Genomic DNA, 26,484 nt, shown 5'->3' on the forward strand with positions numbered 1-26,484 from the left:
GTTCATGACTTTTTTGTTTGTTTTTTATAATTAAATCTATGAATTTGTGGTCATTAATTCTGTGTTTGTTAACTTTGTTCACGTTGTTTTAGTATGTGTTTTAATCATTAAAACTATTTATTTCAGCTATAGCCTATAGGCCTACGCATTGCTCCAACTGAAACTAGCCTTCATCAAGTCAAGTCAAGCTTTTTATTATAGCCAAGGCCTTGTAGTGAAATGTTTTTCTGCACTGCAAAAAATGCTTTTCTTACTTAGTATTTTTGTCTTGTTTCCAGTCCAAATATATAAAAATTCTTAAATCAAGAAGCATTTACTAGAGAAGTAAAATGACATAAGAAATTCTGTTTTGTTTTAAGATAAAAAGAAAGTAACTTTTGCTTAAAACAAGCAAAATTATCTGCGAGTGGGGTAAGCAAAATAATCTCGTTTTCCATTTGAAATAAGATTTTTTTTGTTTTCCATTCTTATTCAGATTTTTTTGCTTACCCCACTGGCAGATAATTGTGCTTGTTTTAAGCAAAAATTACTTTCTTTTTATCTTAAAACAAAACAGAATTTCTTATGTCATTTTACTTCTCTAGTAAATGCTTCTTGGTTTAAGAATTTTTAGATATTTGGACTGGAAACAAAAATACTAAGTAAGAAAAGCATTTTTTGAAGTGTGGACATTCCACAGACTGAAAAATGTAGGCCTATGCCTAGGTAGCATAGTTTACTATGATACCCTAACTGACAAAAATGCCGAAAATAAGGCAAAAGGACGATCCAGTGGTGATTTAAGCGGAATCGTAACACATCCGGCACAGCTCCGGTAGGCGGAATCGTTTCACGCACCCGTTACGCATCTGTAACGGGATGATCAGGCGGTGCTGGATCGGCGCTGGAACATATCCGCAACAACCCCTAAAAACAGACCAGAAACGGCTTCGGCCCGATGTGCGTTTGGACTCAGGAACGAGTCCGTGAGGCGGATGCGGGCCAGACCCGGCTCTATCGTTTTGCGGTTGCGGCTCTGTTCCGTTACAGCGTCCAGTGGCTATCTGGGGAGTGAAAGATTACTACAGTATGGACACGATTTACTAAATTAACGTGGTTTAATGGAAGGAAATGGCGTGGAGATCTTGTACGGTCATGTTTTTATGAGTTTGATCTGATTTGGATCAATAAAGTGTTGACGTTTCATTGAGTTTTTTTTTTAATTATTATTATTTCCCACTTTTTGTGTGATCTCATTCTAAAGACTAATCTCCTTCTGCATGGCTGGCTGAAGAGCCAGAAAAAAAAGTACAACTCAAAGATAGCCATCTTTTCTACAGTGTGTAAAAATTCCTTGTTCGTTTAATCAAAATTAGTGAAATACATTGTGTGAAATGCAAATACTAATCAACTTTTACTTAAAAATTGTATGCTGTTAACTTATTTATTTTATCTGTTTTCTTAATTGCAGAATATTTCTCATGTGCATCCAGTCCTTTGTTCTGTCTTTGCTGTAACCTGGTGAAAGGGGCAGAAGGGAGAGACCGAATGGAAGGAATTGTCTGTATGTCCACACAGGGGTGCAGTTCATATTTTTCTCTAGATTTAAGCATTTAAATATGAACTGATGAGGTTGTTGTGCAAAAAATGCAACTTGCCCATACACAGATTGTCCTTGTTGCTTCAGGACCTGGAGTTCCCTGCACTCTCATTTGTCTAGAGATCACAGAGGATCATTGGACTCTACACAGACCCTGTCATTTAGGTGTCTTGTTTGTAATGCAGTAAGTAACCATTCAGAAAAACAATACTTTGAGCACATTCGAGGTCATCTAAAAAAGTATGAAACAGTGACCTGTGTTTTCAATAATTGTGAGTACAGAACAAATATATATTCTGTAAGTGCTTGATAATTCTTGCATTGTTTTTTCTTCCAAATAAAAAACTCTTAACTACACATTTTTGGGGTGGGGTCAGGGTCTTAGTTAACAGGTTTTATTTGTAACTGCAGTCTGTTAGTCATGTTTTGATACTGAGATTAAGAAGCTGTCATATCTATGCAAAAAACTGCTAATGTTGGAGTTTTAATGTGTTTAATATGTTATTGAAAGCGGATGTTTCTCATTGCTCAAGCTGTTTAAACTATTGCAAAGTGATCTTAAGCATCATAGGTTTCAGCGCTTGTTATTTCTTGCATTATTTCTTCCTAATAAAAGACTCTTAATTACACATTGTCATGGTATTATTTTGTCACACACATTACAACAGTAAAATATAATTTAAATTAATTGCCAGCACTGCATAAAATAAGTAAAATGTATGTAAAAGAACAATTGGTTTTACTTAATTATATTAATTACATCAGATTTGTAAGTAAAATTTACTAAATAAAATTTAACAGGTCAAGTTACATGTACTCATTCAGTTTGTTAATTTTACTTAACTTAGTTAAGTAGATTTACTTAATTTCCATATGTGTGAAATTTACTTGAAAAACATTCGTGCAAAAACTTGCCAAAGAAAAATTGAGTAAATTCTACTTATTGTTTTTTTCAGTGTAGTGGCAAAAATAACTCAACTGTTTCACCACTATCAACCAACAACAGATTGGTGGGTTTTTAGAATCACATTACAATAATTATTGTAATCAAATGACAAATACGTTCATTGCGAACTAGATTACAACAAAATCTTAGGTTAGAGCTGTAATAAACAGGGCATGGCTGTATTCACTATGTCAATATGTGGTATAAGGCTGGATATTATTGGCTAGTCTGCGTCACTCTCCTCCAGTGTTTTTCATCTCCAGCTCAGCCACGCTTCATTCAGACGACACACAGACACCCTGCAGGGGCCACACGTCACCCTCATGGGGAACCAGAAGAATCCCTGGATCTCTGCTCTGGTCTTGGTTGGTCTTCTACACAAAGTTAGTGGACTATCCAATACCCAGGTAAGATTATTATATATACTTATTTTACAGTTTTTAAAATAGGCTATTTTGGTAATACTGGATTGCTCATTTGGATAAAACTTTAAACCAGTAATAAAGAACAAGGGAATGAGGATAATGCTGCACATTTTTATTTATTTAAAGTAAAGGCATTGCTTGCTATTAAAGCAATAGGCTGAGTAAACAACATCCAAGTATTTGTGTGTTACGTTGAAGCTTAAAAGTAAATGCTGGAAAAAATTGGTATGAAATATCAAATGATCTCATATAATCTCTGTACTAAAGCATGTTTTTAGCACAATGCTGTAAGGATGTTGAGGTTATAGCTCATAAATCAGTGTGATTCGATGATGCGCACTGTTTTCACCATGCAGTAGCAGGTGCAGTGGGTTGCCACAGTAACTGAGGCAGAAAATAATTAAATAAATGGAGGGAATAAATACAAGAATCATGTTCAGTTCTTGCGTCCAGGGTTATATATAGAGTAAAATAACAGAATGGTTTTTTTTTTTCAAAGTACTTCAAATGCCAAACAGCAAAAGTCAAGTAAAGGTAAATATTTACTTTGCCTGGTCAGGGTATTATAACTCCACTACTCAAGGTGATATAACCCTAAAACATTTATATTCTGAGAAACAGAACTATTATATAATACGAAGAATTAAGATTATATGATATAACAGTTTTGTTCATTTTTTTTACTTTCATATTAATGCATATCACATCCAGTTTTCTTGAAAATGTGCTTTTTCAATGATAAAGGGTTTCACAATTTTGAGTGAGAATACAAAGGTCACTGTAATGTTTAAATAATAGCTTTATTTCATGTGTACTACCATTCAAAAGTTTAAGTTTGGTAGAATTTTTGTTTTATGTTTTTGAAAAAAGTCTCTTATGATCGCCAAGGCTGCATATTTGATGAAAAATAATGGTAATATTGTGAAATATTATTACAATTTAAAATAACTTTTCTATTTTAATGTTTTATATTGTATTGTTCCGATCTTCAATATCATATGATTCTTCAGAAATCATTCTAATTTGCTGAAGAAACATTTTTGAACACAGTTGCTTAATATTTTAGTGAAAACCATGATACATTTCAGGATCCTTTGAGAAACAGAAAGTTCTAAAGAACAATTTTTGTTCGTGTTAATTTTTCATGTTTCTCTACTTTGTAATTTTGGTACAGCCGGCGTTCTTTTACTTTTGTCTGTATCAGGTCTGTAACCCAGCTGTAAGTGACACTATACACAACTATGGTGTGAAAACCCTAAATGGGACCCAGTACATCCCATTCTCCCATTATGCTGGAAAGCATGTCCTCATTGTCAATGTGGCCACCTACTGAGGACTCACCTTCCAGTATGTGGGTAAGTATGCAATTTCACTTAACACAAATATTAGCAGGGCTCGCAAAATGTCAAAATCCCTGGTAGCCTTTCGGGCAGGTACTCTTCAGATTTTGGTAGCCCGGAAATTAATTTAACTAGCCCCAAAAAAAAAAAATAATAATTTTTTGAAATATAGAAAATCTAATCGTCAATCAAAAATATTTTCAATACACAAATATCAACAAATATGAAGGAAGGAATTTGACATTTCTTATACCATTTAATGCATTTCAACCTTTTTATGGCCTTAAGTTTGATACAACTAAATTGAAGAGTTTTTAAGGACCTGCAGATGCCCTGTATTGATACATTTTGGTAGCCCGACTGGAAAACACAATAGCCCTGGGACGTCGGGCTAGCGATTTTGCGAGCCCTGATTAGTATAAACAAACATTACTTATGTTTGCAAATTAATATGTGCAAATCTATATTTTACACCTCATGACAACAAAGCTTGAAGAGCAAATATAAAAGCTGTTCATGATAACTGTATTGACTATGAGTTTTATATGCTATTTAGAACTGAATGCACTGCAACAGGAATTCCGAGATGTTGGATTCACTATCCTCGGGTTTCCATGCAACCAATTTGGGATGCAAGAGCCTGGAGAAAATAATGAAATTCTTTCTACATTAAAGTGAGTTCATGTTACTCTTTGAAAATAGAGACATTTAATTGTGGTGATGAAGCCAGTGTTATTGTTTACTAAAACTATTAAATCGGTTTGCTCAATAAGATTATGAATTATTTGTATGCTTAAACTTTAATTAATTTTCATTGCTAAAACTAGAAATAAATTAAAGGTAAATAGAAATATATATAACAAATTATTAAAATGCCAAAAGCACATAACACAATCACTAAAACTTAGTTAAAACGAAAACTGAAAATATAAAAATAAAAGCTTAAAATATTAAGAAATATAGTATATGAATAATACTAAAAACAGTGGATTAAATATGCAAAATATTCTGCTAGACATCCAAAAGATAAACGACTCAACAAGTATTTATCGGAAGACAGTCTTTAAGGAAAAAAGACTGAAGGTTTCTTTAACCTTGAGGTTACTGGCCATCACTCATGAGCCAAAACAACCTGAGCATCAGACAGTGTGCAATAAGCTTGTCTTTCTCATCCATCATCCCCTTTAAATTACTGCACATATCATATATCTTGAACCTAAAGGCTCTTTTCTGGAATGATATCTGAAGCCATGACTTTCTAAAGTCTCTGTTTGTTTTCCTTATAGACAGACCCTTGATGAAACAGATTTCTCGTTGTCTTCACAGGTATGTCCGTCCAGGAAATGGATTTGTTCCAAATTTCCAGTTATTCGAGAAGCTGGATGTGAATGGAGTCACTGAACACGCTCTTTTCACATTTTTAAAGGTTGGTCACTGTTTAAAAAAGCATTTTTTAAAATCTGAAATTGCTTGCAACACCTTATGCAAGAAAAGTCTGTTTAAATTAAATAAAATTTAAGCCTGTTTACCCATTTTGGAATATATAGAGGCCTAAAAAGCATTACGAAATCTACGTCATTCCATTAGAACAAACTGAAATAATAGAAAAAATATAAAATGATATCAAACCAATACCAAAAAACAACAACAGAATAGCTATTGTTTTATTTTAGCTTGAGAAGTGCATTAATGTTGACTTTTTGAAATTGTAAGTAAAAAAAAAAACTGATTAAGAACATTATACAAGAAAATAATACTTCAATCTTTCATGTTCAATTCCATTCTTATTTTAATATTTTGCAATAACACTACTTTTCTCTATCTGAGATCTATTGTGTCAAGTGAACTGCAATGGAAAGGTTTCATGAATGTTAAAGGTTCTTCATGGAATCATCAATGCCAATAAAGAGTGAAGAAGGTTCTTTCTCTTTCAGAATGCCTGCCCACCTGTGGGAGACAGCTTCGGTAACCCCACCAACAGATTGTTTTGGGAACCTCTCAAAATCAATGACATCAAGTGGAACTTTGAGAAGTTTCTGGTGGGTCCAGATGGCAGACCTGTAATGAGGTGGTTTCCCAGAGTGAACGTATCTGAAGTTAGGGCAGACATCTTAAAATACTTCCGTCAGCTTGTTCAAAAGGCTAATTAACCTTAAAACTGTGGATTTAATTGCACGTTAATCTCTCTCTCCAGCACAAAATGTGTTCAAATAGTCAAAACAGGGTTTCTGCAGGTTTTATGAAGAGAAATTTAAGACATTTTAAAAACGGTTAAAGAAAATGTAAAGTATAAATGGAGTGAAAGCGATACATCAATGTTTTCTAAATCTTTATGGCTAGGGAGCCTCAGTATTTCTTGTTTGCCAGTGCAAATGTCTAAAGATGTCTTAAAAAAAAAGGATGTATAGAAAAGCAAAAAGATAAATTGATTGGCTCAGAAAAATCTACTTAATTTAAGTTTTCAAAAGTTTTTATACCCCATTGACAGATACTAGTTCTCATTTCACATGAACTCATTTTGTTCAATTTCTCAGAAAACAAGACTTCACATATCAAGTAAATGTATCTTGATTTAAGGATGTTTCGATATTTGTATTGGAAAAAGACAAAAATGGTGAGGAAGATGGATCTTTTTTTTCCCTCAAGTGCATGCAGCGTTTAATGCCATTATTTTATGAATTTAACACTTTCTACTCTGATTTCAGAATTTACGAATTCCTTAATTTGTAGAAGGGTGAAGACAGACTTTTTAAGACCTGCAGAAACCCTGTAAAAGCAAGATTACGTGGTAAATTAAAAAAAAATGTAAACCTTTGTGAATTGGATTATTGTTACAAGAATTTGAACAGTATGAAATTGAAGTATAAGGATTCTCAGACTGCTCCTTCTAGAGGCGGTCAATGGGTCGGTTTGGAGACTGGCATGTTGATGACGGGAAGGCTTGAAAACAGACACACTGTGGTGCCTGACCTGAGGTCGAGGGCCAGCAGGCAGTTCTTTAGTGCATTCAGGCTGCTCTGCTGTTGCTTTTCAATCATGTCTCATCTCCTAAACAATCCTTTGAACTTGCTGCCGCCTCTGTGGACATTCAATAAATAAAGACTGAAATGCAAGAAACGAAATGTTTTCTTCTGGTTATTGCGTGTCAGGGTGATATGGTGATGCAACTTGTAGTTTAACGCTCACAAAATAACATTTGGAGGTTTAGACAGTTAGAATATATTTATTATACTAATCAGTTACAAAAGTTTCACATGAGGTCTGCTTTCACCCACTGGAGAAAAAGAGTCATTCCAAAAAGCACAAAACTGCCAACCAGTAATTAATGGAAACGAGTAAATAAAGCACACATCTCAATCCAGTGCAATCCAGCTCAAAGACATTTTAACTTGAAAACACTAATCTTAACTCATTCTGTTCATTAAATTCAACCACATACTCATAAAATAAATGCCTGCCTGTTTTTTTGTTTTTTTTTGTACATTTACATCACACCGTTTGAAAGCAAATGAGTTGCTCGCTATTGGGAATATTTTGTGAGCATACAAACCTTTTTGCGTTTGGTTCAAAGCATTGGTCAATAAGGTTGGAGACATTGCAGACAAATGCGGAAAAACAGCCTTCATGATGGCAGATGACCGTAAAAACAGAAAGGATATGATTCTTACCCTGTTCCAAACATATTACAATGTTTTTAAGTGCAACACTGGACCCATTGTAATCAGCCATTTGGTGATTTGGTTATTTCCTCCTCATGTTCATCTTAAAACCAAAAATGAGATCAATGAAAGTGGGCTGCACTAATGTGATGCATTAACTTATTTATTCTGGCCCACTTCCTATGGTTGTGCATATGCACAAACACACAAAATCACATCCTACAGTCTTCCAGTAGCTACAATATGTAAAGGGAGACACAAAACAATACACTAAAGACAACATTACTTAAGACAAGAAAACACACTCAAAACAATAGATATAAATAACTTATCACTTCCATATGCACATAGGGAATAATGTTTTTGAACACTGAATCTTGAAAAATATTAAGCAAAACTACTGTGATACTTCTGTCGTCCAGATGAAAGCCCTCCTCGATAGATAATCATTTAAATTACAATCATAAGTATCTAAAGGATCAACAAGCCATTGAAGAGCTTACTAAAGCAATCCCAGAATGTAATCTAATAGATGAAAAGGTTAACAGGTGTCATATATGGCTTCAATAAACAGTGGGGCAGATGACCAGTCAGAGAGTAACGCCACCTTGTGGTGACACACGCAGACGTTCAACAGTATGTGACCTCTCCCACCATCTCAACCACGGCCAGTGAAGGAATCATCAATCAGTTCAGTCACATTCTACTGTTAGCCATTTTCAAGACAATTCACCTATAGAGTTACTATTTCCTTTTCTCTAATTGCACATCAGAACCAAAACACTAAATGTCATGTTTTCAGGCAGCTATCATTTCATTAAGTGGTGGAGATTTAACTCTATAGGTAGATTGTTATAAAAATAACGTTCAATCATATTATCCGTTAAATAGCTGACTTCAATTCCTGCATAGAATTATATAAAGCAGATAATTTAAACTTTAACAATCATAAAAAGGTAAAATAATAAATGTATATATTCTTAATTTGCCAGAACAGTGTTTCACAAACAGGATTATAAAACTTAATATATAAACAACATTTTGGTAGATATATATATGTACAAAAAACAAACAAAACAAAAAACAATAGTTCACACCATGCCAACTGAAAATAAACTGCATCATGCTACTAGCCGGGAGCCATTCCAGGAGAGAGAATATGTGGTTAGTGCTTTCCAGGGTCTATGTTCTGACGCTCCCTTTTCCCAAATCCAGTTGCTCCCATTTCTGACAACAAAAAAGAACCAAGTTAAGAATCCTCATTTATTAAACATCCTTTACATTGTTTAAGAGAAAATATCGAGGTGTGTACTGAACAGAGTCATAAATGTAAGATGAAAACGTTTGTATTACTCTTTCAAAATCCTGTTTGTACAAATCATAATAGCCACACGTCTTTTTCATACCATATGTGGTAAACCACTTAAAAGTGCTGGAATGACACTCTCGTGTCTGTTCCAGGATGTAAAGGAAGCAAAAATCAGCAAAAACCAAAACAAAAAACAAGGAATTTCTCTCACTATCAAACTAACTTCCTCTGAAATAAAACCAAAGAAACAACAACTGTGTTACAGTAAGTGTATTACTAGATATGAGGTGAACCTTACTTCAATATCAAGTTGATTTAAAGACCAAAATGCACTTCTTAATATTGCACTTCAGAGGTGGAAAGAGTACGAAAATATTCTACTCAAGAAGAAGTACCATTACATTAATGAAATTTTACTTAAGTACAAGTAAACGTACCAGTCTAAAAATCAACTCTAGTAAACGTAGAAAGTAGCTCATTTGTACTCAGAGTAATTCAAATTACTCATTACTCATAACATATGTATTACTCATATTACAGTATTGATATTTTTTAGATTTATGTCTTCCATTCTTTTTAGCCTTTACAGCATAGCATAGAGAAGAGTGGATTTTTAAGAATGTAACGCTCTTCTTCAACAAGGATGCATTAAATTGATCAAAAGCGAGAGTGAAGACTTGTACATTGTCACAAATAATTTTTATTTCACATAAATTCTGTTCTTTTGAACTTTCAAAAGACTACCAAACCAGCATTTTGATCAGAAAATGTATCTTTGCCATCACAGGAATAAATTACACTTTAAAATATATAGTGTACAGAAATGTAAATATTTAACTGGAATAAATTAACATTTACTATTATTGAACTATTATGTCTGATACCAAAACAACACCAAATTCATTCAGACAACATGAAATGGATCATATTGCTGAGTAAACAAAGAATATTCAGCGGGAAATAATGAAGGACATGATTTGACTTTATGCATCTGGATTTGACTAAAGTGTAAAAGTTGAGTTATGATACAAAATGTGTGTATATAAAACACTATGGAAAGCAACCTTCTCACTTCAGCAGAGATGATGTTTCAGAGGTGGAAAATGACTATAAGCTTTGATGAAAGATTACGTCAACAAACTTTTTCATTTTAAGAATAATTTACATTGATAAATTATGCACAGTGGAAACCCAATTGCGTAAATTTTTATGCCTGGAGATGATACAGATAACCGGACAGATACAAAATGAAACTAAACTTCATAGGCCTTGTACAATCATTGTGAAATTTAAAACTACTGCCATTTCATGTTTCATCTGTCATGGTTCTCATTGTCGTCATCATTTGAACTGCCTGGAAGCTGACTGATTCAGACAGATTGCTTGAAATATCACTGGGTCAGACTGACATTGCGTGGCAAAATTAATCCTGGTGAGGCAGGAAGGATGCAGGAGACCAGAAAGGACACGCAAGATGAATCTAATAAATACCTGCAGTTTCTGGAGGGGGTCTCGCTGTGTCTGCTTGTCCTCTGGAACCACGTGGTTGTGGGAAGGATGACTGCCAGGGAAAACCCTGAACAAACACACACGAAAGAAGAAATCATTATACGTAGAGAACAATGGTTTCAATCTCTGTCCACTTCTGCACACTGTACCTCTTTCAAAATCCTGTTTGTACAAATCATAATAGCCACACGTCTTTTTCATACCATATGTGGTTAACCACTTAAAAGTGCTGGAATGACACTCTCGTGTCTGTTCCAGGATGTAAAGGAAGCAAAAATCAGCAAAAACCAAAACAAAAAACAAGGAATTTCTCTCACTATCAAACTAACTTCCTCTGAAATAAAACCAAAGAAACAACAACTGTGTTACAGTAAGTGTATTACTAGATATGAGGTGAACCTTACTTCAATATCAAGTTGATTTAAAGACCAAAATGCACTTCTTAATATTGCACTTCAGAGGTGGAAAGAGTACGAACATATTCTACTAAGTAGAAGTACCATTACATTAATGAAATTTTAAACGTACCAGTCTAAAAATCAACTCTAGTAAACGTAGAAAGTAGCTCATTTAAAATGTACTCAAGAGTAAAAATTACTTAGTTACATTTTAACAGTGGGAGGGAAGCAAAACTGGGATAGGCCAAGGTTGTTAAACTCAGCTCCTGGAGTTTGACACCACTGGGATAGGCCTATAAATCTCAAACTAGTTGTTTTTAATTAAAGGAATCAGTTATTTAGAATAATAAGACATTTGGGCTGCTACCAGGCAAATTAAATCAGTATCAACAAAACTAATCTTTGCAATGCAGAGGAAACACAGAAGTGGCACAGATGTATTTGCACACTGTTTAATGCAGGACATGAATGCATTTAACCTGCAGTTACAAATGCAGAAATAATGTTTTGATATACAAGATATTTTTAAATTTTGACAGATTCAAAACAGAAATTTTAAATACACATTTGAAATTATAATTTTTTTTTTTTCAAATAAATAAAAAGATACTTTAAATATGAAATTAAAACCGCCAGTAGGTGTCAGCAAGTCCCTGTTAATAAGTGAGTCATTGCGATTGAACCGAATCATTTAAACAGTAGATTCATTCAGGAACTAAACACCATCATGTTGCTCAGAGACGCAAAACTGTGCTATGGTTGCTGTGTTTGGAATTATTGTTGTTGTCGAAATGGAGCAAAAACAGGCAATATGGCGTCTAAAATGCAAGTCTCTTAACTTCTTGTTTATTGAACTGTTGTAAAAAAGAAAAATCTATATAATCATGCTGATTTTTGAAGGAAAAAAAAGTGACACTCTTCATGTGATATTGATTTACTATATGAAATTATATAAATATACATTTTCTCTCCTATATCTATATTTTTCTGCCCCTATCAATTTTGTGATCATTCTAAAAAGCTCAATTTATTTATTCGTCAAAGTGTTTACTTGAATCATTTAAAAACTTAAAGCAATGTTTATTTGAGAAATACTTCAAGGCTGTTTTAATTTAATTTGTTAATCTTTTACATGAATATTCAAATGACGGTGCTTTTGTTGTGTTGTCAAGAACCCTGAAATTTTACTGCTGTTGCTATCGCATACTTACGGGGTTGACAGGCTGGAAATCCCTGCCAGGTGCTGTACTGATGTTAGGCATCCTGGGCGGGAAGTGTACGGGCCACCCTTCTAGACCTTGATGGCCCACCTGTACAAACGGGCCACAGTATGGAGGGCTCATTGGGCCATTGGCCGAGCCAGAAGTGGGATCAGACGTCCTCCTTTCCTGTTGTCCCTCCAAAACATTGAAAAACAAAATCTAAATAAGATCCAGTTGTCTTTCCATTTAGGAATTCTACCACATTTGTTAACTGTGATCTGTATTAATATCATTATTAGAGCTTCTAACACAAGGTGGTGCCAATGTGGCACATTTACCTGCTTATGTTGCATCTGAAGTCTCTCTAGTTTACACCTCTCCGCACGCTCTCTCTGACACTCATTCTGTGCTTGATGAAGCTGAGAAACAGAGATACTGAATTCAGGACTCTCATAAGATTCTTTCATGTCTCATTATTAACAAACTGGGCATTTCTCTGCAGTCATTTCATTGGTTAGAGCTGACAGTCTAATGGTCTGTGTAGCTACTGACCTGATTCGTCAGATTGGTCAGTTGACCCTGCAGCCTTTCCACCTGCCGCCTCAGGTCTTCTTTCTCTTCATTCATCCTTTCTCTGTCGCTCCTCTCCTTCCGGAAATCCTCTTCAAAGATTTTCACCTGAAAAGATTGCATGTGATGAGGATGTAAATCTACAAGATCTCTGCAGCCATTGGTGCATTTCAGCAGACTGTAAGGCTGAAGGAAGCTATCAAACCTCAAGCAAACTGTATGACTCATGGAACCTTGACACACTAATTTCTTACAAAGCGTGTTTGATAAATGAGGTAAATGTCTGCAGAATCAATTCATGTAGAGTTTCAGTGAGTGAAACCTCAACTCCTAAAGAACCTCCGACAAAATCTGATGCGATGAGAAAACCCAAGCATCCCGAGGAGCTCATTTACTATTCTAGCTCATCTGACCACAGCAGGGCACTGTGCCATGTTAGAGTATACTGTGACCCTACAGTAACTGGACACTTGAGTTGAGACACACAAATGTATGAATGTTCCTGCACTCAATGATAAAGTACAACATTTCGATTGGTACCAAAGTGATCTGTTCCCACTAGTTCCACTGACATTTGACAAGAAGAATGTTGTTTTTAACATATGACAACAAGATGCATCAGAGGTCTTCAAGTGTTTGTACCTGCTCCTTCAAAACAGCTATCTGTGTGTGCAGCTCCTGCTGTCTCAGGTTGGCCACACCTTCTCCCAGGTTCATGCCTGGCTGGGTGGAAGAGGGAGAGTGGAGGTTCAAAGCTTCCTCTAATGCCTGTAAAAGAGACAATACAATTAGAACTAATGTTTGCTTTTAAACAATATTAAGCAGAAACATTAAGCAGCACAACATTAATAAGAAATGCATCTTTAACACCAAATCGGGCACATCAGAGTGATTTCTGAAGGATCATGTGACATTAAAGACTGGAGTAATGGCTGTTGAGAATTCAGATTTGCCAACACAGGAATAAATTATATATTACAATTACATATATAAATAGAAAACATTTTAAATTGTAATAGTATTTCACAATATTACTGTTTTTCTTATATGTTTGAACAAAACAAATCCAGCCTGGGTGAGCATAAAAAAAAAAAAAACATTAATCTTATTGACCCCAATGATTTGAACAGTAGTGCACTTAATAACAAAATGCATTTCTTTTGCCATAAGTGCCATAAGGCTTTAGATTAGTGCACCTGTCTAACTAACGGACAATGGAAGTCTTCATTTAGATAGCTAGGAAGTGTATGTGCATTAGTAAGTTTGTGTGCTTCACTGACCCTATTGAGCCGTTGGATCTCTTTCTCCTGGTATTCTCTTTGTTTAGTAAGTGGCAGCAACTGGTCCTGCAGGTAACGAACCTTTTGTTTCAACTCACATGTTTCTGAGGTGAGGCACTCCTTCTCACCCTGTGACAACATAAGAAATGCACTGGTTAACCACCAGAGCAAAACACTTGGTCATAAATCTAGACCTTTACAGTTAGTTTTAGGGACATTTATTGTCTGACACCAGTGAAGCAAGGGACTGTCTTGTAAATGATCTTACTATAAACGTCACTTTTCCACTAGGGCTGCAATTAATTAATTACCTAAATCAAATTATATCTTTGATTAATCAGGTAAAAAAGTGCAAGTTCATTTCCTGCATTGTAATTACGAAAAAGTCTATAAACACACACTAGAGTCAAAATTGCTTGCGCTCAGGGATGTCTTTGAGGTTCACCTGCAACTCGCTTTCAGAAAGGATGTTATACAAAATGGCACTGATCACATGATTCTGAATACACAACATCTTCAGATAAGAATATGTATGGTATGTGCTGGGGAAAAACAACTCATTATCACAAGCAAGCACCTGTCAAAGCACCTGACACATGCCTGTCTGCCCACATGAAACTCTTATGACCTTTAAAGCAAGTAATATAAAAAACTGTGGTCAACATCATTATTTCAATTTCGATATCATATAAATGGATTTTTAATGTATACAACTACAAAATACTAGCATCGGACACAACATTTTGATGTGTGGTACTGCCTCAAGGCCTCTCCTGTGGAACATCTGTGGTCTGCTGTGGGGGCGAGTAATTCTGACAAAACCTTTGTAATGCTGCCCATAACTCATACATAAACTAAAAACCATGAGAGCATTGAGATGAAAAGATAAGTAGGACGTGGATGTGAAAATGAAACCAGTTGTCACATGACACAGTCTATGAGACTTCACAAATTTCTTTACGATTTAACGCCATATCGGCAGCAATGGCTATATTCATGGCAAAATCAACAGCATTATAATTACAATATCTGATACTCAATAAAATTATAAGGCAGTTTATCTGTGGCATGCTTGACTGTCCCCTCCGGGCCTGAAGGGAAACTATTGCTGTATACTAAGAATGTCACATGGTCAGCTAGAGCAGAGGTCCCCAACCACCGGGTTCGGGGGAAAATGTGAATAGATATGACGCTCTGTAATTTATTGTGCGTAAATGATTTTTCTAATTATTCTGTATTTTCGTTGTATGCGATTGATATCGAGTAGCAATTTGACTATTTCATGTTAAATTAGTAAATTAAAGATTGCTCTGATCTGTCATATAGGCTATTAAGGATTAAAGGTATCGCAGTTGATCAAATCTGTATGCCGAGCTGTCTGAAGAAGCGCGCACAAGCATAGAGACTTGTTTCAGACAGCGCGGCATACCGATTTGATTCCTCTTTCATGTATCCCTGCGTTTAAGATACATAGGAATGGGGGGTTGCAATACTGGAAATATTTCTGTTTTAAACCATGAAGGCGAGCCAATGGATATCACAACAGCAACGTGCAAACTTTGCGCAATAGTTATGCCGGTGAACGTCTTAACTTCAGTCATACAGAAAGTGAAAGTAAAAAAAACTGATGGAGATTTCTAACGCTGCATTAACAGCGCATATTCTCAAGAGACGAATATACTTCAACATGTGCTGATAACAGTACAAATTAATCGACCTGTTTTAAAGACCATCCACAACAACAACAACAAGGTTGACCTTGTTGACCTTTCGGCTCAAGGTCTGCATTTAAAGTCACACCAGAGGTGTTCAGCTGAGATTAGGACTTTGCTTTATGCAGACCAGTCAAGTTCTTCCACACTGACTGAATCAATCATTTATTTTTGAACCTTGCCTTATACACAGAGGCACTGTCATGTTAGAATAGAAAAGGGTCCTGTCCAAACTGATGCAATAAAATTAGAAGCACAAAATCCCTAAAATATCATTATATGCTTAAACATTAAGATTTGTACTCATGGAAATTACTAAAGAAGTCCTAAAGGGGTGACCCAATACTTTTGGCAATATAGTGTATGTGTGTGTGTGCATGTATGTAATGAATAGAGGACAATGAGTGAACTTTTTAAAATCGGAATTTCTCTCCACCTAAAAGTAATAAAGATTGACTGAGGGTGTACCGTCTGCGGCTGAGACCAGGGTGTACCTGCACATTGTCGATCTTAGACTTGGCGAGGAGGAGTTTTTTGTCATAATCTCTTTGTCTCTGTTCACGTTCTGCTTCAAGCTCAAGCACAGCCTTTTGGGAGTCAGCGAGCCGCTGCCTTAGGTCTGTGATCTATAAAGGAGGGAAAAAGTCATAAATTGATGAAGGCTTATCTGACATTGTGTTTTTGTAAATTTCAGATGTCTTAACAGGCCATAATAACACAAAATCAAGGACCATCAGTTACAGAGCTACCCTGAATGGGACAAAATGTTGTATATTACAGTTTGCTTTAATCTTCATGCCAGAGCGTGCCTTTATCAGAAGTTTGATCAGGGGCTGTAATCTGTTTTATAGTCGTGTGATGCATTTTATGGTAGAAAGAATGATAAAAAATAATAAACCGCAAAAAATTAAAACTAAGCAATAAGAATAACAAAGTTGTTTTTGTTCCACTGCTCTGAGTTTAACACGAACCCCCCATGACGACAGAGGATGCGTGTAGAGTCCCGGTATGCTTTTTTATTCTTTTTTTTTTCTTTTTTCTCTCTCTCTCTCCTCTCAGACCGAGCAGATGCAGAGATGCAACAGGCATCACTATCTCTGGGCTGTGAGATCACGCGGCTTTGCAACCTTGGCCAGCCCCTATGGCGAGCCACAACAGGAAGACAGTGGGTACGGCCGAGGTGAGGGAAATTCTGCCAGAGGTGTGACAGGAGGGGCCTGTGGTCTGGTGTGCAACACTGACACACACACACACACACAGAATTGCTTTCCATTGCTTTGCCCCAACAGCGTTTCCACCGCCACCCAAATGCAGTAACAGGGCCTGTCAGCACCTTTCACGTTACACGGGAATTTCATGTGATGATTCATATGCTTCGATCTCCCACCATTCATCTCACCGGTGCTGGTCGGACTCATTAAGTAATTGTTGTTTCTTAGTAAAGTGATTCAAGTTTCTTAATGTGCTTCTGTTTTTTACTAATCAATAAGGTGAGCCACAAAGGTTAGTTACAAGGCCAACTGGAACATATTTATAGAGCACTTCTAGTGTATATGTTGTCATGTACCTTCTGCTCAAACTGTGCCTTCATTGAATTCCACTGAATGTCCCACTGTTTGTTCACCTCTAGTACCTGAGAAAGGGCAAAGGCAAGAGTTGACACATCAGAGTTAAACGGGAAACTATGTCAGCAGTAAAGCAAGCATAAAGACAGCAGGGGACCTCCAGAAACTTCTTACATCTTTCCTCTGTTTCTCCAGAAGCTTGATCTTTTTCTCATACACCTCCGGATCGCAAGTCTTAGATGGTGTTTTTTCCACAGCTTTACCAGACTGTAAATTAAAAAAAAGAGAATAATAGTGATAATTTAAAAAACTATTTCAATTATGCATTTGCAGCCAATTACCAGTACTTCAATACCAAGTCAACACTAAAATGTTAACATTTTTAAACAATAATAAACAAAGATTTAGGCTTACAAAAAACTCTGATAAATAAATCACAATGACAAAAACGATGACAAGAGAAATATTGCTTACTGGAAGATTAAATATTTGCCATTCTTCTAAATTAATGTGTTATTTTTGTGGAATGTGGAATTTGTTTGTAAAACTTTGAAAACATTAAACCAAGAGACACTACAACATAATCCTTTGCTCTGTCAAATAAAAAAAGTGACCAATAAATAATTACCAAATCTGCATCCATCCTATATCTTTTCAGCAGAATGTATAATATAACATGTAATCAAAGCATTAGTTCATGACCGACCAAAGAACACCAGAATTTTCCCATCATACTACAGTACAGCAGTCTTTAGGTTGAGTCAGAACGTAACACAATGACCATATGTATTGTTCTTCAATATTTAGTCATACCGTGAAAAAAAGCCCACGAATGAGGAACTTAAACAGAAAGACCATTGAGGAAGAGCAGTATTCAGAGCCAAGGTGGTATTCCCAAAACTAAACAAAAGTGGCAAAAGTGACTCAATAAGAAGCCTCTCAATTTAGAAACCGGTGAGCAATTTGCACATTGGTTCTTTTTTTTTCTTTTTTTTCTAAGAACTCCCACTGAAAGAGCGAACAAAATAAAAAAGCAACTAGACCACAACATCACTGGTCTGAAAGGGAAATTAAAGACAAAAAAACCCAACACAAATTTAGAACAGCACCAGGAATTCTATGGTGATGTCACCTGAGATAAAGAGGTTCATGGAAAAAAAGTGCACACCTGCTGAGTCATGGTCATTTCCACCTTAGTTTTGGCTGTCTCTTCTTTCACTAGCTCCTCCTTTGGGCTTGGTTGCTCAATAGGTGCTGCCTGGGCTCCTCCGCTGACTTGCTCCTTCAGTTTCAAATTCTCCTGCCTGTCCAGAGCACACAGAACCAAAATCAAAAGTGGGAAATGACAACAAAAAAAAACTGCAGAATTCTCTATTTGACAGTCAAAGAACAAGCCTTAGATGGAAAGACCCCCTCAGTTCCAGCACAGCAGGAAATACTGTGGCCCCTTATGATATTTTCAGTTTGCTCACACTGATTCCTCTCACAGATTCACAGCGGGCTTTTTTGCTTTTAGTTGTAAACAAAAGGATGAGTTTATTATAATGAATATAAATGTGAATTAAATTACCTCAGCTGCTCCAAATCACGGTTACGGTACTGGAGGTCCTCCTCCATTTTTTTCCTAAGCTCGTTGTTTTCCTGTCTTAGCTGTTCACAGAGTGTCTAGATATAAGGGCAAATTCAATTCTTAGTAAATCAAACCTCGATTAATTCCCATAACAACTCGCAGCCAACACAGAGGCCTAAACGGTGTCACAAGCTCAGCCATCTCACCTGTAGGAGAGATGTTCTCTGTTCGTTCTTCTGGACCTTGGATGATAAGTGGTGGAATTCCACAGCCATGCGGCCCAGGTGAGCCAGCAGCTGGTTGGGATTAGACTCTTCAGCAAATACACTAAAAGAACTCTCCAGTCGCCGGAGTTGACTTACCAGCTCCATGTTCTCCTGTGGCAGGTGCATCACTCCAGCCTGCATTATAAAGCAGAATTTACCCAAATATTCTTCCCAAAAACACCCTTACATATATAACCAATCACTAGGGATCAAGTGGCACCTTTACTGTCAATATCTAGACTTCATCTTCCCCGCTACACAAGAAAAGCACTGCGAAACCATAAACTGAAAGTGAAAAAAACCCTTAAATACCTCTATATAAACATTTCCAGTTTTGCAAATTTGTGAACAGAAGTTTTTGTAAACCTAACCAAAGAGGTATTCCATAAACTGATACGCATGCATGAGTTTTTCAGCCTATCTGCATACTAACTAAATCCTGGAGTTTCCCTCCGAGTCATCCAAGTAACAGCCTCAAACAGATACTTTGATTCATTATGATGAACAAATCCTTGATAAGGAAGGACAGCAGAAACAGCTGAGCAACTACAGTGACTGGAATGCGTCACACATGACGCATGGCACAAAATGACAGAATACGGAATGTTCGAAACGGAGCAACAATCCAGCAAAATGCACACAAAGTTCACACACGTGCAGTTGAGTGACTGCAGCTGCCCAGGATTTCCTAACATCTCTAAAACTCACCGTCTGGGTTTCCGAGACATTCTTCTCTTCCATATTCACCACCTCAAACTCAGACGAACTTTCCTGTAAACACAAGAATTCACAGCGTTGCAACACTTATTCTGACCGTCACACAGAATATCAACTCGTAAAGTATTTACGCTTCACAGATGAAGAAAACGACAAGTAAATCTAGAAGTTCCATTCACATTAGATTTTTACAGCATGTTCGAAACATTATGTTCATGTTTAAAACAGCTATGATGGGAATTGGGAATATATCATAACACGTGCATTGTAGTAATCGAACACAATGTTAAGTCATTAAAGGATATTTCACTGTTCAATGCAAAACAAATTAACCAGCAATTCGGAATTGCATCCCAGTATGGGATTTGCACAACATCAAAGGCATAATGGTAATCCAGCAAGTTATAACGTGTTATGATAGTCATTTATACAGTATGAACTCATAAAAGGATATGTTACTATTTTGACTTCACATGGGATTCAAATTACTATGTTAGATTACATAATTGACTTATAAAAGTTATACTGGTATCATATTTATAGCATGTTTCCAAACGTTTCAGTAGAAGTGCTTACAGTTGCCTCTGGTTGTAAAGTATTTCCAGTTAAACAATCCCGAGATTCTTGTCTTTCTGTTGTAGGATGAGTGTGATGTTTTCCATGACCTAAAGAGAGCCACAAGAGAGATCTGCTTTAAGAAGAGGTCTCTCTGGTGTCAAACCTTTCACCGACCTCACTCCATCAGAATAATGATATAACTGCACCTTGTGTGTCTGTCTGAACAGGGGCGCCCATGCACAGACTGGAGGAGAAGCTGGTCGTGGACGACTTCAGCGCTTCGTTATCCCTCACCAGCTCCTCCACCCTCTTCCGAAGCTTGGCTGCCTCTGTCTGAGACTCTTCTAACAGGTCTCCTACCAGGCATGAGAAAGACAAATAATGGGCTACATGACATAAGCATGACAAAAAGCAGCTGCCCTGAGACAATTGTATGTCAAAACACAGCACCAGCTGCTAAAAGCTGAAAATACAGAATAGCTTAATTTCTGATCCAACAATAAACCTCTAAATCCAAATTAGCAACACAAGATACCAGTGAACTAATACATGAGTTTGATGACTCAGATGCCCAGAATGAGCAACACTTAAGGCATTTAACTGTATGTAACCTCAACTTAGACACGGACAGATGGTGAAATTGAAAATATTAAGATTATTATAAAATCTTCCCAGGTGGTTTATATTAACCAAACCAGCCAGATTAATCAGCTTCTTGACTCTCAAAGGCATTAAAAATAGGTGGCAGTTTAGGATCCCTCACCTAAACTCTTCAGACCTTTCATTCTCTCCCTCAAAACGACGTTTTCCTCTAGCAGCTGTCTGTAGCTGAGGCTGCTGGCCTCGTCTTTCACCTGGCAATCGCTCCCACCGGGGTCATAGATGCGATATGGGCCTTTTCCCTCCATCTGTCACCCCCGTCACTTACCAAACATGTTTCCCTGTACTAAAACAGAAAAGAAATCAGGTGGTCATTCATTTGTGTGTACTGTACAGACAGGTTAAACAAAACTCTCAGATTAGCATTGTAACATGAACTGACGGCATGGAAGTGCGTAAAAATTGTTGATTTGCAATTCAAAGAGAGGCATTTGAATAATGGCATCTTGGGGATTTCTCTTCGCCTATTTCAAGACATAATGATTTGAATGCACATCTTTGCTATCATAACTAAATGTGTCATAGCAGTCATTAAGATACGTTAGTCTAGAACGGTTTATGATTTTCCCATCAGCGTTTAATAAATCAGTCAACCAAGACCACCATAAATCCTCACTTCCATATTACCATGACAAGTGACATCACACAAAGTGACAGGTCAAACCAGAAGCCAGACAAAGGAATAATCGTGTGCCACCGAACAATATCGCGTATCCTAGTAAGACAATTTCTCAAAAACAAGGTTTCTGAAAAACACAGCCACCTTCAAAGCAACTGTAAACCCAACTAAATCTAAAGCTAAACCCTTTCACTTTCTTTTCCATGACGAGACCTGTTTAAACAGCTCTGGTCGTGTCAACATCACGCTGATAGATGATCCTAGACCAGAGGAAACTTTATCTAGAGGATCATGTTTATTTCTAATCCCCTCCAAGCTCTTAATCAACAGCTCTCGACTGACTTCACTTAACAATACGACCTCAAACAGAAACAGTATGGAAACCTTGATATTTTATTAAGAATGAGCCGAAACCCCCTACCCACACAAGGTCAAAGCCAACGTATTTTGTATTCTAAATAAATGACTCACTTTCAAAACAAATATGTGATTCTATTAGCTTAGCATCCGGCTAACAGCAGGTGATGTGTTTACCACGCTAGCAGACAAAAGCGTTCACGCTAGCTCTCCCCAAAGCCACAAACAGCATCTAAATACGCTCAATAATGTACTAGGAGAGGATAAAACATAGCGGTCGCACGATAACGTTTATACATACCTGTATTTTACCCCTAGTTCTTTGTTTTTAATGAAAAGAGAAGCTCTTTCTGTACCTTGGCGGAGACGCGTCTTTGATCGGCCGGAGGTTTGCGGAAGTGGTTCGCGGCGCGAGCTGGGAAATTCCGCAGATGTAAACAGAACCTCGTTCACTCTAGTGATGGGAAGTCCGACTCATTTCCGCAAATCGGTTCATTCAAACGGTTCGTTTGATAGAACACAATTCAGTGATTCTTTCACGTCAGAGCGTAAGTGCGCCATCAAGCGGTCCCTTATAATTACACGATCCGAAACGTTCAACTAAAAATGTATTTTGTCATGTATTACACGTTTTTCTAGTTTTAATAATAATAATAATAAGTATATTTATTGTATTTCCTGTTTCCAGTTCAGCTTGTTGCAGCCAGTGTTTAAAACATCCTGCCATTTAGAACAACAAATATAACTTAACTTTAAATGCTTTAACTTTAAAATGCAGCTTATTCAGAAAATGTATTAAGAGCTGTCATATTCAGGCCACAAATATATTCCCAGTCCTTTAATATCTCTCAAATTAGTCAAATCCAAGTCAAATCTTGAAAGAATTGTTATGTTCTGGACCTTTATTGTGAACCGGTTCAACCGATTCATGATAAAGATCCGACTCAAATGAACAATTCGTTCAAGAATCAGTCATCGTTCGTTCGCTCTCACACTTTCGCAAATTAGTTAAATATATTGACTTCGTTGCTGTACTATTTCAGTGACTGAGCGCATATAGGCTATTATAGAAAAATCTAATTTTATGATCAACTTTACATGATTCGTCTGCTTTTCATTTGACGTTACTGTTTCATTGCACTAGTTCGTCTATCTTATGTCATGGTTATGACACGTTCGTGATCAAAAGCCTACCAAAAAATGTAAATGTTTTTAGTGGTTCGTAACAGGATAAAACACAAATACATCTAGCCTATGTGGCTGTAGTTTACATGTGTGGCTATAGAATATAGTCAATATTATATTTCAGATTTATATTTAATATTAACAAGAAGTTGCAAGGCGTCCTTTAGGTAGCCTACTCTTTAATTTACAGATTTACAGTAGGCCCACTTATTACAGTGATACAGACAAATAACGTAAACGCAGACACACAAAATCCACTTTATCATCAAATTTATTTATATTGACAAAACGAGTAGTTTTATAAAGAATAAGCATCTAATTGTATCTCTGCATTATTTTTGACCCACATATGTATAGCTGTGCATTCATTAAGCAACCTAATGGTGATTCAGAGGTCTCTCATATACTTACTCATTCCGGTTATCTTGAAAAACTTGAATCAGTACTGCAGGAAACTAAACTGGTTGTCTCAGCTGTTCTAAACCCCATTAGTTATTCTGAAAATAAAAAAACAAAAATTAAAACGTAACCTACTATTATTTCTACTCAACTCATTCTATAATATATCTTCGGTCTGAGTATGCAAATTAGAAGGCTGTTCACACATGAAGAAATTAAGAAATTCACAAAAAAATAATGAGACTTTGAATTTGGGTAACAGAAGAGTTGTCGTTATTGGCCAATTCTGGAAGTTAAACCATTATAAGAAAATGACTGCAATGTTTATACATATTTTCAGCATGCTTAGCACAATCACTACACTAAGGTAGGTATGTCTGTGTTTATACCGGAGTATGATGTACAGTATGATGTACAGTACATATTTAAATATGCATTAGAAAGTACAGTTGTTGCAATTTGAAACATGCTTGGCATATTAGGAATTTTTTGTCAAAATATTCCAGTTTACACAATAGCCTACTGACAGGAAAAAGCTGCAGGAGTTGTGAATTTATGTGAATTTTTTTTTTCCATTATGAAGAGATGGTAGGTCTAATTAATTAAAGCAACGCTTTGGGTTTGTAATTTTCAGCATGTTAGCAATGATGCCATTATTGAAAACAGAAACTGAAGCTCATTATGAAAGTAAACACATGGATAAATGGTAAAAACTACTATTACTTCCCTTTATTCATTTAACCATATCCAACTTGTTTTACACTGAAGTTCATTACATTTGCTTTACAGTCAGTGCAAAAAAATCATTGCACATGCAATGCACGGATACTTTCAGAACAAAAGGATCACACCAGCCAGATGTAAGCTTTTTGTCCTGTAATCCATGAGTTCAGTTTCCATCATTACAACACCGTAGAACAATAATATTCTAACAGAAAATTTAATGCAACTTTTATGACACATTTTTTTTTGTATCATTGATAAAGCAGCTATCACCATTAATCAAAATGATTACCCTAACATCCCATTTGTAAATCTTACCCTGCTTTCAAAATAAAGGGTGACTAACATGTGGAAATTTACCACTGTGGTATTAAAGATTAACATCACACGCGTACTAGATTCTGCCACATATGTGTGTGATCTAAATCTGTTTAATGATAAATTTAAGTGGTTACCTATCAAAATAAGTAATACAAAAAATAAGAACACTTGTAATATGATTTATTTTAAATAATGGAGGTAAACAGTCAAGCAACTTAAAGACTTGTACAGCTACATGTACAGTAAACAGTGTCCAAACGAGTGTGCAATTGAGAAATATATAGATTTTTTAATTAAATGAAATGCACTCAAGGGTAGCTTGAAAAAGTAATCAATTAAAAAAACTAAATATTGTTAAGAAAGTTATATTACTCCAGTCTGAATGCACAACACAAGCTTTTAGTAAACAATATATAAATAGGTGACTTTTAATAAAATTTCCTTTGAAATGTAGTACTACAATCAACATAATCAAAAATAAATTCCTTTTCGTCACAGCTTTTATGGAAATACAAATGTACTGATTTACTTATTTAATTTCCCATTTTTACCCAAGCTTTAAAAAAAAATATACAGCAATTTTCTTTCTATTAGTAATACTAGAAAATAAAAAAAAACATTGTACAATTACTTACCTACACATTATACTTGTGTCCGAGAGGCGTTTTTTAAGGAAACTGGTGGCAATGGGGGAAGCGTTTGCTGTGTTTTTAAACAGAAGGGGGAATTCCCACATAGTGAAAGGCCCTGATATTTTTTTTAGCTCAAAGTGGGACCTGGTATGCGTCCAGTAACTTGAGACTGCTTAGCTAAGTGTTACCAGACAACAGATATATTTAATAGTAACATAGCATATTTTGACTGTTTACAATGCCATAAGTATGTTGTAAATAGGTGCAAATGATTACTGCATCAAATTATTTATTTAATTAGTTTAATGTCTGATATTAAGTTAGAGGATTATAATATGCCATCAGTCTAAATGCATTTGCCTCGAAATTGTCACACAAATAAAGCTCAATGAAGAATAAAGTTCATTAAACAAGTATAATTGCATTTTGGTTGTCTTTCAAAAGTTTTTAAACCACAAAAAAGTCATCACGATTACATGCACACCGAAAAGTGCAAGTGCACTGATTAAAAAAAATAATAATTTCTTAAATGCAAAACTGCATGCAGCTTTTGCAAAATCAACAGAAAGTACACTTAGAAATGTACTCATGTTGTTTAAGTTGTGTCTGCATCATAACCTTTTGTTACCTCTGACATTAAGCATCTCGCAGCGCCCTGGATAGTTCAGTTTTGTCTTGCTTTTGCATGTGCAACTGTTCACACACAGTCGAAAATATCATTATGATCATGTATTTGATGTTTTGTTCTGAATTTAACTATGTAGTTGCTATTGCAGACATCATCGATGGTGACTGGGATGTCGGTCTACTTGCAGGGGATTTCCTAGCCCCACAAGCTTTTTTCTTCTTTCCTCTTTTAACTAAAGATGGCCTCACAACAGCTGCGCTCACACAAGACAAGTCTGCACACACACACAAACAGATGCGTGCCGTGTATGCACACATACACATAGCTGCAGAGAAGAGTATAATGAATTGATGGT

The 26,484-nt window shown here is 36.1% G+C and overlaps 2 protein-coding genes across 7 annotated transcripts; one reads left to right on the forward strand and one right to left on the reverse strand.

Annotated features, from left to right (window-relative positions):
* Positions 1–2,756: 2,756 nt before the first annotated feature.
* On the forward strand, positions 2,757–7,412 carry LOC306883009 (glutathione peroxidase 3-like). Its single transcript, XM_079438057.1, has 5 exons — positions 2,757–2,932; positions 4,155–4,305; positions 4,847–4,964; positions 5,617–5,716; positions 6,225–7,412. The coding sequence occupies exons 1-5, from the start codon at positions 2,849–2,851 to the stop codon at positions 6,438–6,440; spliced, it is 669 nt and encodes a 222-aa protein (XP_079294183.1). The 5' UTR covers positions 2,757–2,848; the 3' UTR covers positions 6,441–7,412.
* A 682-nt stretch (positions 7,413–8,094) lies between these two features.
* On the reverse strand, positions 8,095–26,228 carry LOC306883551 (TNFAIP3-interacting protein 1-like). Of its 6 annotated transcripts, none has more exons than XM_079438882.1 (19): positions 26,130–26,228; positions 23,838–23,923; positions 21,369–21,551; positions 20,812–20,961; positions 20,624–20,712; positions 20,039–20,101; positions 19,271–19,465; positions 19,065–19,159; positions 18,663–18,798; positions 17,669–17,761; positions 17,497–17,562; positions 16,424–16,555; positions 14,218–14,346; positions 13,580–13,705; positions 12,920–13,045; positions 12,706–12,786; positions 12,377–12,562; positions 10,750–10,834; positions 8,095–9,176 (listed from the first exon to the last, which is right to left on the reverse strand). In XM_079438882.1, the coding sequence occupies exons 3-19, from the start codon at positions 21,511–21,513 to the stop codon at positions 9,115–9,117; spliced, it is 1,959 nt and encodes a 652-aa protein (XP_079295008.1). In that variant the 5' UTR covers positions 21,514–21,551; positions 23,838–23,923; positions 26,130–26,228; the 3' UTR covers positions 8,095–9,114. The 6 variants fall into 6 exon arrangements, with proteins under 6 accessions (XP_079295008.1, XP_079295006.1, XP_079295004.1 ...); XM_079438880.1 differs by lacking the exon at positions 26,130–26,228 and adding an exon at positions 25,505–25,575; XM_079438878.1 differs by lacking the exon at positions 26,130–26,228 and adding an exon at positions 25,509–25,554 and having other exon boundaries at positions 12,377–12,564; positions 12,705–12,786.
* Between the last annotated feature and the right edge of the window lie 256 nt (positions 26,229–26,484).

This window comes from Barbus barbus (genome assembly GCF_936440315.1).
Source record: "Barbus barbus genome assembly, chromosome: 17".
In the NCBI taxonomy this organism is placed as follows: Eukaryota; Metazoa; Chordata; class Actinopteri; order Cypriniformes; family Cyprinidae; genus Barbus; species Barbus barbus.